We start from the raw sequence: 14,609 nt of genomic DNA on the forward strand, positions 1-14,609 counted from the left end.
GCCCAGATTCCAACTCTCAAAAGCAGGGGCTGAGGGTTACTTCATGATAGGCTGCATCTATAGTGTTACTTACCAAGATAAGATGGAGCCCAAAGTCTGGCTACAATACGGAAGACACTTCTCTGTAGCAGTCGTCTTGCACTAATGAAAAACGGAAATACAGTGAAAAAGGTACAAAAAAGGGAAAGGAAACACGAAAAAATCCAAGTAAAAGTGGTTAAAAATAGGAAGGGGCCAAAACAGGATTTTCACAGCTAAACTTTCACAGCTAAACTTGGCATCTTGATACTGAGGTGATGGGTGTGTTACAATTGAGTGTGGCAAAGATCTTCCTGCAAATGAGGCATGAAGGAACTCAGACTGCGTCATGTATTTGGATTCATTATTCCCCCTTCCTTGTGATTAACTGATACACAAATATTGGTACAAATAAAGTAGATATAGTTTGGGACATAAACAGCAATAGCAAAAGCTGAATAGCTTGATGAACAACTTTTGTGGATATTTTTAACCTCATTTAAACAAAATCACTTATACAAACAAGTACACTGTATGATCTAATAACAGTCCTCAAAACCAAACTACATTAAAAATACAAAGTGAACAAAAAATATTGCAAACCTTCAAACCTTATGCACTGTTATCAGTTTTTGATTCTTCAGTATGCTGTTTCACACTCACTTTATTAAAAGTTTGAAACTGCTTGAATGCTGGAACTGACAAACCTATACATAAATGATTAGGAATGCTGTGCTAGTAATTTCCAGAACTCATCATTGAGTTTCCTTATAAGAACATCTCTCTCCAGTTCAAATGTTACTTAGACTTGTAAAACGCCTTTTTGAGCAATCTATTTATTCTTGAAGACAAATTGTCCAAGTCAATTCTGTTAACATTGTCACAGATTGGCGCTTCTTATTGTAGATTGTATCAGATCCTGTAATGATTGCCTATTATTTTGGCTGAGAGACACATTTTGACCGTTACTGACTGCCAGTTACAATTTTTCCCTTAATTTAGGAATTCCTACTTCTTACTGAAGCCAGCTGGAAACAACTAAGGCATTACAGCACCTTTCTCAGCTGTTGGCCATAGGAATATGAATTCTCTCCAAAATATATATCTTTGGCAGGGAACAGAAAGAAGGAATCTCGGGTAATCCTTGTGCATGCCAAGTGTAAGGATTGTTATATTTAACGGCTAGATTTCAGTCCCTGAAATTATATTTAAAAGAAGTTCAAAGGTAGGCCAGTATTCATATAGAATGTGTAGTTTTCATGCAAAAAAACTTTAAAAATAGCTTTTCACTATATTTATCCAGGATTTTTTTTTTGTAGAGGCTTTAACAGGAATGTTTTACATGACTTGCAGCTTGAATGGTTTTACAGTACCTTTAGGACTGTGTCCAAAACTGCCAGATTAACAGCCACATAAAAAAACTCTGGCTGCATATTAGAACATTTAGTCTAAACCTACAAACACAGTTGTCCTACGGGAATTTTTGCTAATCAGCTACATGGCCTCAAAATGTAGGTCACCTGAACAGTCAGAAGTAAGAAATAACTAGAACACCACAAAAACGAACTACAGTGTGTGCAAATGTGACATTCTTTTTGGCGGAAAAAATATTCGTGAGAGAGCATTCCCCAGTAAATAGTAATGAAGAGTAGGGTGAAATTAAATTAGGATTTACAGAGGACACCTGCTGAACCTCCACACTTTACTAAGTTTTATGTATAATTAGTTTAATTATTTCATAAGTGATTTTGACTGCATAGATTTTCTGATTAAATTCATTGCCTAACAAATTAGCATGGAAGATATTGATAGTCATAAGTAGGATCTTCTTTAATTAAATAATTTTAATCCTCTCCTCCAAAGCACTCACAACCCCTCCAAGCATGGTCTCGTCTGCAAACTTTATAAGCCTACTCTCGATGCCACTATCTAAATCATTGATGAAGATATTGAACAGAACCGGACCCAGAACTGACTCCACTTGTTATGCCCTTCCAGCCTGACTGTGAACCACTGATAACTGTTTTCTGGGAACAGTTTTCCAATCAGTTTTGCACCCACCTTATAGTAGCTCCATCTAGGTTGCATTTTCCTAGTTTGTTTATGAGAAGGTCATGCGAGATTGTAACAAAACCCTTACTAATGTCAAGATCTACTGCTTCCCCCCTATCCCCGCATCTCCCTCTCAGACTCTTAGGCCTTTCTCCTGTCTGCCTTCTTTCTTCATACGGTTTGCAGAACTAATCTTCCAGGCCCTCTGTTCAAGGTCTGATGTAGAACTGGCTTACCCGATCTTGCTAAACATGTCATACTGAGTTCTCTTCTTTGTCATCTGGCTCAGGCATTCCTGGATATGGCAGGAATACCTCAAGGATGCAACAACTACAGCTAAAACACAGAGGTACCACTGTCATACGGGAAAGTGAAAGCTAAGGTTCAGAACTCCCTTCCATTAATTGTGCTGTTAAACAATAATAGAATAACATTTATTTAAATATTTTGGGATGTTTTCTACATTTTCAAATATATTGATTTCAATTACAAAACAGAATACAAAGTGTACAGTACTCAGTTTATGTTTATTTTTATTACAAATATTTGCACTGTAAAAAACAAAAGAAATAATATTTTTCAAATCCCCCATTGCAAGTACTGTAGTGCAATCTCTTTATCATGAAAGCTGAATTTACAAATGTAGAATTGTGTAAAAAAAAAGCGCATTCAAAATGATAAATAAAGGAAATAGTATTTTTCAATTCACCTCATACAAGTACTGTCATGCAATCTCTTTATCGTAAAAGTGCAACTTTTATGTAGATTTCTTTGTTACATAACTGCACTCAAAACCAAAACAAAGTAAAACTTTAGAGCCTACAAGTCCATCAGTCCTAATGCTTGTTCAGCCAATTGCTCAGATAAACAAGTTTGTTTACATTTGCAGGAGATAATGTTGCCTGCTTCTTGTTTACAATGTCACCTGAAATTGAGAACAGGTGTTCACATGGCACCATTATAACCAGCGTCACAAGATATTTACCTGTCAAATGTCCTAAAGATTCATATGTCCCTTCATGCTTCAACCATCATTCCAGAGAACATGCATCCATGCTGATGACAGGTTCTGCTCAATAATGATCCAAAGTAGTGTGGACTGACGCATGTTCATTTTCATCATCTGAGTCAGATGCCAAATGCATACAAGCATAAGTTTGATTTTCTTTTTTGGCGGTTCAGGTTCTATAATTTCCGTATTGGAGTGTTGCTCTTTTAAGACTTCTGAAAGCATGAACCACACCTAGTTCCTCTCAGATTTTGGAAGGCACTTCAGATTCTTAAATTTTGGGTTGAGTGAAGTAGCTATTTTTAGAAATCTTACTTTGTTACCTTCTTTGCATTTTGTCAAATCTGCAGTGAAAGTGTTCTTAATACAAAGATGTGTTGGGTCTTCATCTTCTTGATGATGACTACTTTCTTGAGACTGCTATAACATGAAATATATGGCAGAAAGTGGGTTAAACAGAACAGGAGACATACAATTCTCTCCCAAAGAATTCCATCACAAACTTAATTAACACATTATTTTTTTAACGAGCTTCATCCGCATGGAAGCATGTCCTCTGCAACGGTGACTGGTATACAAATGTTTAGCATTTCTGGCGTTTAAATGACTTGCAATGCCGGCTACAAAAGTGTGAACTCCTGTTCTCACTTTCAGGTGACATTGTAAATAAGAAGCTGGCAGCATTACCTCCCATAAATGTAAACAAAGTTGTTTGTCTTAGGACTGGCTGAACAAGAAGTAGCCTGGACTTGTACTCTCTAAAGTTTTACATTGTTTTGTTTTTGAGTGCAGTTACGTTAAAAAAAAATCTCCATTTGTAAGTTGAACTTTAATGATAAAGAGACTGCATTACGGTATTGTATGAGGTGAATTGAAAAATACTATTTCTTTTGTTTATCATTTTACAGTGCAAATATTTGTAATAAAAATTATATAAAGTGAGCAAAGTATTCTGTGTTGTAATTGAAATCAATATATTTGAAAATGTAGAAAAGCATCCAAAATATTCAATAAATTTCAATTCATAGTCTATTGCTTAACAGTGTGACTAAAACTGCAATTAATCACAGTTAATTTTTTAAATCGTGATTAATATTTTTGAGTTAATCGCGTGAATTAATTGCAATTAATTCACAGCCCTAGTGGAAATCTGAGGTTCAGCCACTCTGGAATTGGATCTCTGGGTGGCAGCCCTCTACTTCCTAACTATGTTGACAGGACAGGCCCAATGGTGATAGCACCTGTAAGGCCTTTTCTTCTAGCAGCCTGTGACAGTGGTTGATTGAGTAACTCAAAAGTAGCTCCTTCAGAACAAATAATTATTTATTCATCCACAGGTACATAGCAGGGAAAGCAAAGGGAAAACAAAATAAAAGGTCTATATTCATATCTCCCCTTAATCTCTTCTTCCAAGCTTTGGTAAGTCCCATTCATACATTTACTGTCACCTCTTGGGTGGGAAACAGCCTGCACTGCTGCAGCATGCTCTCTGTGTTTTCCTCTGTTAGCCCTGGTCTACATTGGTGGGGGGTCGACCTAAGATACACAACTTCAGCTACGCGGATAGCGTAGCTGAAGTCGGTGTATCTTCGGTCAACTTACCTGGCCATGAGGACGGCAGCGAGTCGACCACTGCCACTCCCCCATCGACTCCTCTTCTCGCGAGCTGGAGTTCCGAAGTTGATGGGGAGCACGTTTGGGGATCGATTTATTGCATCTATCCCTAATAGATCGATCACCAACTACTAACAGCCGATTCATCCCTGCCTCTTCCATAGACCGGCATCTTTAAGTTTTTACTGTCCTCTGTGATCCTAGGTTTGGATTTGGGAGAATAAATTTTGCTAGCCCAGCTGAAGCCACATAGGGGTACATACCCTAGTTAATAGCTTCCCTGTTGTTTCCCTTAAGGACTCTTTGCACTCTCTATATTATCTTATCTTTGCCATTTTTTGTTGTTTCCTCTGGGCTTGCCCCTTACAGCCTCCTTTGATTTATCTCTACTCAGACAGGCAAGTTAATATCACATAGCTGCAAATGCTATTTATAAAACAAAACACAAAATCCACATATTTCCCTCATTTTTCAGAGTACTATTATACCTTCTTTATCATAGCAAACAGGCCTGCAGAAATAGAGAACTATGCTATGTTGCTAACTTGAATGATGTCTCAATAAAGTATATATTTGTCATATCTAAATTTGTTGTGTCTGATTTTCCACTGCCTTGCATCTTGTGAAGTAATTTACAGCTGTGCCTAGTGTACCAAATCAGAATAGTCCTGTTGTCCCACTCAGTTTTTATGCCTGTACATGACTGCAAAAAGTGCAAGGCAGTGTCAGGTGCATCATCAGTACAGTTGAGCTCAAGCCACCAAGTTTGGATTTCTGCTCCAAAGACTGGAGTTGATAGATCCAGGGGGTTGGTTTGAGTCCATCTCTAGTTAGGAGACATATTTCAGGGCATGTCAAATATGGTATCTGAAACACATAGTAACTTGTTCAAGAAATTAAGATTTAAATAAAAATGTTGTACAGGTCATGTGTGTCTTTTATCTACATGAACACAAGGTACCAGAGCCCCTGGCATCCATTTACAAGAGAAACATAAAAAGAAAAGGAGTACTTGTGGCACCTTAGAGACTAACAAATTTATTTGAGCATAAGCTTTCGTGAGCTACAGCTCACTTCATCAGATGCATGCAGTGGAAAATACAGTGGGGAGATTTTATATACACAGAGAACATGAAACAATGGGTGTTACCATACACACTGTAATGAGAGTGATCAGGTAAGGTGAGCTATTACCAGCAGGGGCGGGGGGGGGTGCGAAGAAAAACAAACAAACAAAAAAACCAAACCTTTTGTAGTGATAATTAAGGTGGGCCATTTCCAGCAGTTGACAAGAACATGTGAGGAACAGTGGGGCGGGGAGGGGGAAATAAACATGGGAAAATAGTTTTACTTTGTGTAATGACACATCCAATCCCAGTCTTTGTTCAAGCCTCAGTTAATTGTGTCCAGTTTGCAAATTAATTCCAATTCAGCAGTCTCTCATTGGAGTCTGTTTTTGAAGTTTTTTTGTTGAAGAATTGCCACTTTTAGGTCTGTAATCAAGGGACCAAAGAGATTGAAGTGTTCTCCGACTGGTTTTTGAATATTATAATTCTTGACATCTGATTTGTGTCCATTTATTCTTTTATGTAGAAACTGTCCAGTTTGGCCAATATACATGGCAGAGGGGCATGGCTGGCACATGATGGCATATATCACATTGGTAGATGTGCAGGTGAACGAGCCTCTGATAGTGTGGCTGATGTGATTAGGCCTTATGATGGTGTCCCCTGAATAGATATGTGGACACAGTTGGCAACGGGCTTTGTTGCAAGGATAGGTTCCTGGGTTAGTGTTTAGGTTGTGTGGTGTGTGGTTGCTGGTGGGTATTTGCTTCAGGTTGGGGGGCTGTCTGTAAGCAAGGACTGGCCTGTCTCCCAAGATCTGTGAGAGTGATGGGTCGTCCTTCAGGATAGGTTGTAGATCCTTGATGATGCATTGGAGAGGTTTTAGTTGGGGGCTTAAGGTGATGGCTAGTGGCGTTCTATTATTTTCTTTGTTGGGCCTATCCTGTAGTAGGTGACTTCTGGGTACTCTTCTGGCTCTGTCAGTCTGTTTCTTCATTTCAGCAGGTGGGTATTGTAGTTGTAAGAATGCTTGATAGAGGTCTTGTAGGTGTTTGTTTCTGTCTGAGGGGTTGGAGCAAATGCGGTTGTATCGCAGAGCTTGGCTGTAGACAATGGATCGTGTGGTGTGGTCCAGATGAAAGCTGGAGGCATGTAGGTAGGCATAGCGGTCAGTAGGTTTTCGGTATAGGGTGGTGTTTATGTGACCATCGCTTATTAGCACTGTAGTGTCCAGGAAGTGGATCTCTTGTGTGGACTGGTCCAGGCTGAGGTTGATGGTGGGATGGAAATCGTTGAAATCATGGTGGAATTCCTCAAGGGCTTCTTTTCCATGGGTCCAGATGATGAAGATGTCATCAATGTAGCGCGGGTAGAGTAGGGGCATTAGGGAACGAGAGCTGAGGAAGCGTTATTCAAAGTCAGCCATAAAAATGTTGGCATACTGTAGGGCCATGCGGGTACCCATAGCAGTGCCGCTGATTTGAAGGTATACATTGTCCCCAAATGTGAAATAGTTATGGGTGAGGACAAAGTCACAAAGTTCAGCCACCAGGTTTACCGTGACATTATCGGGGATACTTTTCCTGACGGCTTGTAGTCCATCTTTGTCTGGAATATTGGTGTAGAGGGCTTCTACATCCATAGTGATATCAAGTGCTTTTCTGTTGCAAACATTTAATAAAGTAAACAACTGCAAAAAATGGATGAAATATACTTCAGGATCTAGATCTAGCAGAGAGGGAACAAATGGGAACACTATATCATTATTTTGCTATGAAATTACACTTAATAGCACATATGTGACTAGATAATTAATGTACGTATGTCTCATGAGATTCTGTGAACATAAAGTCAGCAAAGGAGGAAGGGTGTGTTTCACAAGTTCAGATTAGTTTTCATGTGCATCTGTGGGGCACTGCCCTAGTTTGCCTTCCAGGATTTTATTTCACAATCATTTTTTATGGAAAAAGAAAGCTACTGTTACTATACTATTTTTTCTGACACCATTCGCCTTGGCAACAGTAAGATGGCAAGGCTGATTGGGTTCTGACTGAACAGTCAGTTCTTTGTGCAAGTTTGATTGTGTGGTGTGATGTACTTGCATGCATCATGTCATTTTGATAAGATTACACCTATATCGCTGTTTAGCTGCCATGGAGCCTAATCTTGATTCTAAAGCCTGAAATGTTTTCTCCATGCTTCCTATGGAATTCAAGATAAGTGTTTTGGCAAAGCTCCCCCCACTCCACCACCAGCTGGCACATCTATTTCTCCCCAAATGTAGAAAGTGGTCCACGCTAATATAATGTCAGGCTAACTCAGTTGAGCATGATCAATCAGGGACATCCATGAGGTGGCAAATTAACAGGTCCACAGCCCATCAGCATGAAAAGTCTGTGCTGTATCACATGATTTTTACTTGATCTGGCCAGCACGTTGCTAAAGGATATGTTCAGGTTTGAGATCGTAATAGTCACACTCCACTGTGCTGAAGAATGTCTGTCTGCTGCCTATCTGTGCTAGAAGTCATCTATTCTTGTTTTTAATCACACTCAGTGTATTACATGGTTCTGGTGGGTATCACAGAGAGAACAACTGTTCAGGCTCTCTTTGCTGTGGTTGTGCCCAGTCTTGATTAGGACCCAAAGGTTTGTTGCTTAATTGGTTGGTGGCCTGTGATATACAGGGGGTCAGACTAGATGATCTGATGGTCCTTTCTGGTCTTACAGTCTATAACTATAACTCATTTACCAAGTGAGTGTACAATTTTACAGTATAGTATAGGTTGCTAACATGAAATTACCTTCATGCAGAGTACCTGTGATGTTTGCTTTACTGTTATATATCTTGGCTCAAAGGAATGACTTCCTACAATACAGGTACCAGTTGAAGAGTATATAAGTTGCCCATCTACAGCCATGGTTATGTTCTATTGGCACCAGTTCCATAGATTCCATATTATACCCATGGAGATTTGTCTCAGTAGATGTGAGAACTTCCTTATGGCCTGTTGCAGGATTATACACATGAAAAGGCATGCTACATTTAGTGTGGATGGAGCTCTTAAGTCCTTGATTCCCTCTCTTTTTGGGTTGGAGTCCCCTCTGATTGTGAGTTTGTGCCGTATATATGGTTGCCACATCTCTCCTGTTGTTTGCCTATTCTTTCTCCCTGACCCAGCTTCTTCTGTTTCTCTTCTCTTTTTCTGTGTATTTTAGTGGGGTTTGAGTTCCATTTTTCATTCTTATTTTCTTGCTACTGCTGTTCTAGGTCTCTCCTTCTGAATCTCTCCCTTATTCCTCAGCATCTTCCCACAAAACCTTCTCTCCTCTCTCTATTTCTCTCCCCTTTTCTCTTTTCTGTGTTCCTCTTCACACTTTCCCTTTGGATCCCTTGGGTGTGGGAGGGAATAAAAACATCTATTGGGGTGCCTTAATCCTTGCAGGAACTGAGAAGAAGCAGATAAGGTTGATGGGTCCTTGAAGAAAACATGAAGACAAACAGACTTAAAAAGAATCGGCATTCACTCTGCTCAGTGAGGGGAGCAATTTAGCAGTGGGGTTGGGAATATGGCAGGCTTTTCATCGTTCACTACTCCTTTTCTCCAGTTTCTGTGAGCATATTCTGTTGCTCCACCCATCCTCTTTTTGTTGCCTCCTGAGGGTAAATTCAGAAATAGGGATGGGAGAGCAGGCCTTGGAGCTCAGAGGCTTCCTTTGCTTTACTTTTTCACCACTGGTGCTTCAAGATGTGTGCGTTGCTGATTGTAACAGGTAGATGGAACCAATACCCATCCCTAGCAAGGTTTTATAGATTTTTTGGGGCAGGGGAAGAGCTATAATCCATAAATTGGGAATTGCTGCCGTAAGTATTAGACACAACCATATTTTCTAGTTTACTTGTTTTAAATCAATTTTAATTTATGAAACTATGAATCTGCCTGAAATTCTAGCCCCGCTGACGTCAAAACTTCTATTGACTTCAGGTGAGTCAGGATTTCACTCCAAGTTTTTACAGGAAAAAACAGAATTCTGACACATGCCTTTCTTCCATCTGTTGTAGTGTTCCATTACCTGTGGCAAAGGAATGCAGTCTCGAGTAATCCAGTGCATGCACAAGATCACAGGAAGGCATGGCAATGAATGTTTTTCCTCAGAAAAGCCTGCAGCATACAGACCCTGCCATCTTCAACCCTGCAATGAGAAAATTAATGTAAACACAATCACATCACCCAGGTTAGGTAAGCTGGAAAAAAAACATATGACAGTGCAGAAGTTATCTTTTTCTGTCTTTCCTTATGAAGGAAAATGATGGTCCTGTGTTTAAGGAGATCTAGATCCTATCTTTATATCTCTTGTAGAATTATGTGTCACTTTAGGCATGTCATTTTAACATCTCTGTGGCTTAGTTTCCCCATATGTAAATTGCAGATAAAAATAGTTTGCAGGGGTTTTATGAAACTTAGTTCATAAATGTTTGTAAAGCACACAGGTATCCATGAAGGGGACATGATGTGGTATTCCATCTTCTTATTGTTACTAAACATCAAAATGTAAATGTCTTTATGTTGGTGTTAGAAATTTATTTCAAACTGGTTATTTTTCTGGTTAATTGCACCACACATTTTTATAGAGTTGAGAAAATATATAAAGTTTAGTTCTGCAAAGTTTTCCAAACAACATTCTCATGGTCCTTAAAGGACCAAGAAGGCCACTTGGAGCTTGTACAAATGGTTCCATCTGCCAGTCTTTCACCCAGACCACTACATCTGTCCATGATTGTGTAAACATCAGAGATTAAAACTTCAATATAAAGGGATCAGACAAACTCATTGGGGCCCTTTTAAAATCCAAAAGTTTCTCAAATTCTGTTCCCTATTAGAGAGTCTGGAAGAAATTCTACTAACGGTGTAGAGAGAGATCTGTTAACCCTACCAATTATCCTTCAGGTAAAATCCCTAATGGAGTTTTCATGAGGTTCTTACCATCAGCTCCTTAGAATGTCAGTCTGAGCCTTGAGCATGATTGGGATATATTCAAAGATCTGCTATAGGACACCTTTTCCCGATGATTTTTTCTGAGCCCTTGTTACGATAAACCCTCCTGTCAAATAGATTATTCCTGAATGGAAAGCAAATCTAATGTCACAAACTGTCTGTAATCCTCCCTTTGAGCTAATGAAGGGTGTTCCCCTTTGAAGTTGGAACCCTTATAACATTTTGTGTTGTGGCCATTGTCTCAGCTTGCTGGATGACTGAAATGACAGCTGAGGCTTACAGACCTCCTTATATAGTATTTCATAAGGACAAAGGTGTCCTTCATGTTTTATCTCTCTTTGTGCACAATTGCCCAACTGACTTCCACCAGCATCAGAGCACAGTGAGACAGAGGCATCTCCCTGCCTCAGATGTGAGACAGGCCACGAAGTTCTACTTTACATAAATACACAACATAGAAATTTCAGGCTGATTTGAAATTTATTTACTTTACTTGAAGGACCAAAGGGAGGGAGTGAGGCCCATAAGGCTGAGTTATCTGAGTAGATCAGAAGATGTAGCACTCATGCTTGTAATCTCAAAGTCGACCTTATCCAATAGGAGTTAGGGCCCATTCCACCAGATGCATAGAGGCAATGCTTGTCTTGAGTGCATCTGCCATTTGGGCTTCCAGTCATATTGTTACTAGGCAGTATAGGCACCCATGCTTCTTCAGATATAGCTTTCGACATCCGTTCTGGTTTCTGTGCTCCTCTTCTCCCCTCCCCCGCACATGAAAGGAGAGCTACGTAGATCTTATCTAATTTGAGCCTAACCTTGTTATCTCAAAAAATACCTAATTTAGTGTTTTTTTGGACTAGGTCCATCTATAATGCCCCTCTAACTGTTTTTCTATTCTAATGTTATTTGCGCATTTAGTTATATTTATTATTTATTTGTATTTTAATAGTGTTTGGAGGCCCTGTAACAGGGTGGCTTGCCCCTTAAGGGCTGGAGGGCTGAGGCTAGCCAACTCTCATTAGTAAAGAGGCACACCTGGCTTGGATCAGGGAATTCCTCATAAATATCAGCAGGAAACTGCAGGGTGTGACTAACAGAACGAGGCCAGGGCCAGGGCTCGGGCTCGGGCTCGGGCTCCAGCTCCAGTCAGAAAGGTGGAGTAGACAGGGATAGAGCAAGAGCTCTGTGGGTATGTCTACACAACAAAGAAAAACTCCCAGCTGTGTAGATTTCTGGGCTTGGGCTGCAGACTGGGCTCTAGGACCCTGAGGGATGGGAGGGCCTGCAAAGTGACCCCTGACTTTGAGGTTGTGCTCAATAAGTGGCCTTCCCACTATAGGCTCCAATTAGGGATCAGGGTCTCATTATGTTAGGCACTATACAGATGTAAGGTAAAAGGTCAGGTCCTGCCTCATAGAGCTTCCAGTCTTGGTTACAACATTCTGGATGAAACAGGTGGACCAAACAAACAGGGGAGGAGGGAGTATGGGTGAGTCAACAGTGCTTTGAGCATGTTTTGTATGGTAAGGAGTAGTCAGAGCTCACTACCTGCCTGATCATTATCAGCTGACAGAGTTGTGTACGCGTCACGGAGAGATGAGTCTTAAGGAGGGATTTTTAAGGAGAATTAGTTAGCGGCTTTTTAGATATTGATGAGGCGTGCATACGCAGTTGTGAGGGAGTAAGTGCAAAGGTTTTTGAGATAGAATAGTTTTGAATGGTGGAAACACTGGCAGAGTGAAGGCAGTAGTCAGCACCATAATGTGTTAATGGAAAAGCTAGGTAGGGTGGGCCTAAGCCATGAAGGGTCTTAAAGGTAAAGAAGAGAAGCTTGTGTTTGACACAGTAGAGAAGGGGGGACTCAAAGAGGGTGATATGACCAGAGCGATGAGCAGGAAAATAATCTTAGCAACATCATTTTGAATGGACTCGAGGGGCAAGGTTGCAGTTGTCCAAGCCAGAGAGGAGGAGATTGCAGTAATGAAGATATGATATGATCATGTCTGACCAAGTATACCATCCTATTCCTGAAATCTCTCTCTCTGTGTGGATAGTCAATACAAATGTATTGCAGTGGCCATTTTTCTCGATACAAGGTATTTGCTTTATTTACACTTTTGCAACTAATAGCTTGAAATTGTGCCTTCTTATAAGTGTATGGCATTTGTGAAAGGGAAACTGTCAGGTCTACTTAGCTGGCCCTCAAAAATTCTAATTGTTAAAATATTGGCAGCATGTCACCAAGATAGGATTTTTTCCTCTGTTGAAAAATAAACTAGCTTCACCCTACCCATTCCTTCCGACCAACAGAGCCCCAGTGCCCTCCCAGCTTCCTTTCCTCTCTGCTGCCTCCCTCCAAAGTACACCAGTGTCCTCTTTCCATGCCTGCTGGCCACTTCCTTATCAGTTACTCCTGCCTCTGCTCTCACCCAGTCCACTTCTTGGTTCCTGACCCAATGGAGTCACTAGCAGGGAGGTCCGTTGTGTCAGAAGTCCTTAGACACCCTTAAGAACACCTCTGCTATCTGATTCTTTACTAACAAATTTAGTAATAGGTAATAATAGAATGAATGAATGTTATACTCTGCCTTAGGTATCAAATGAACTAGTTGAGTGTATAGATATATAGTTGTGTTTTTTGTTTGTTGTTTCACAGCTGCTTTAACATTCAAGTGCCTAGGAGACCAGTGGCCTGTATACTGCAGAGTGATACGAGAGAAGAACCTCTGTCAGGACATGAGGTGGTATCAACGTTGCTGTGACACATGCAGGGACTTTTATGCGCAAAAAATGCAACAAAAGAGTTGACCTCTGTCAGGCTGGCTGGCTCTCAGCTCTTTGCAATCTCATTATTTATACACACACACACACACACACACACGCTTCTTCAGACCAAATATTATCAGATTACATATAATTTAATCAAATTTAATTTATTTTTGCCTGCCAGACATACTTTATTGTTTTGGTTAGACAGCCTTTGTGTTTTATTCTCTGAGGTTTTCATAATTTTTATATGAACAATTTTGGATACATATATCAGAATTTTTTTAAAAATAGTATTTTAAATGTTTATGTTCAGTAGGGTCATCTCTCTGTTGCCAAAAAAGCCCTCATATTATCTTGAATTTATTTTAATTTAGCTGAATAGTTTTGCTGTATTTGGAAATAAAGCCAATTTTTTTTTTATTTTAATTTTTTGGCATTCAGAGTCAGAATGACCTTGTTTATTTTGCAACAGATGTTGAGGTGCCTAAGCTAACATTGTTGAACAGGTTATTACAGAATGTATTGTGAAATCAGTTTCTCTTTGGTTTAGAGACATACTGTAGGAGAGAATCTACTGTAACATATAACCTATGATGAACAAAAAAAATCAAAATAGCGAACTAGTGATTTTGATTGTGCTCATGAACATATACTTGAACACAAGTATTGAATCAATGAAACACTGTAGAGATTTACACTGAATCACTCACTGTTGCACTGTTTGAGGTAGTTTAGAGAAACACAAGTTCTAGAATTTGTACCATCCTATGAAACCACGTCTGTACTGTTTTAACATGTCACTTGATTTTAAATGTTTTCAGCAAAAGACCCATGCCTCTTTATGCCTTTGTCTGTCCTCTTTGCAGTTCTACAAATGGAAGAGTCCTTTTTCCTGCCATTTGTATGCGTAATCTGTTAAACATTTTCCAGTTCTTTGTTGATGACTTAGAAGATAGCTTTGTGATACTGCTTTCGTTTCATCTTTGTTTTATGAAAGTCTTTATACAAAAAAAGTTTTACAATTTTGTGAAACATTATGAAACAACTAAAATTTTCCTTATGAGAAAATATTGTACATGATTCA

The 14,609-nt window shown here is 39.6% G+C and overlaps 1 protein-coding gene across 1 annotated transcript in view; it reads left to right on the top strand.

The window, feature by feature from the left end:
- The window catches only part of ADAMTS19 (ADAM metallopeptidase with thrombospondin type 1 motif 19), a 275,279-nt gene extending 261,715 nt beyond the window's left edge, over window positions 1–13,564 (top strand). The window contains exons 22-23 of the mRNA XM_077816366.1: window positions 9,823–10,000; window positions 13,413–13,564. Coding sequence (XP_077672492.1) covers window positions 9,823–10,000; window positions 13,413–13,564 — 330 coding nt within the window. The remainder of the gene's footprint in view (window positions 1–9,822; window positions 10,001–13,412) is intronic.
- The last annotated feature ends 1,045 nt before the right edge of the window (window positions 13,565–14,609 follow it).

The sequence above is a fragment of the Eretmochelys imbricata genome, chromosome 5 (genome assembly GCF_965152235.1).
Source record: "Eretmochelys imbricata isolate rEreImb1 chromosome 5, rEreImb1.hap1, whole genome shotgun sequence".
NCBI classification, from domain to species: domain Eukaryota; kingdom Metazoa; phylum Chordata; order Testudines; family Cheloniidae; genus Eretmochelys; species Eretmochelys imbricata.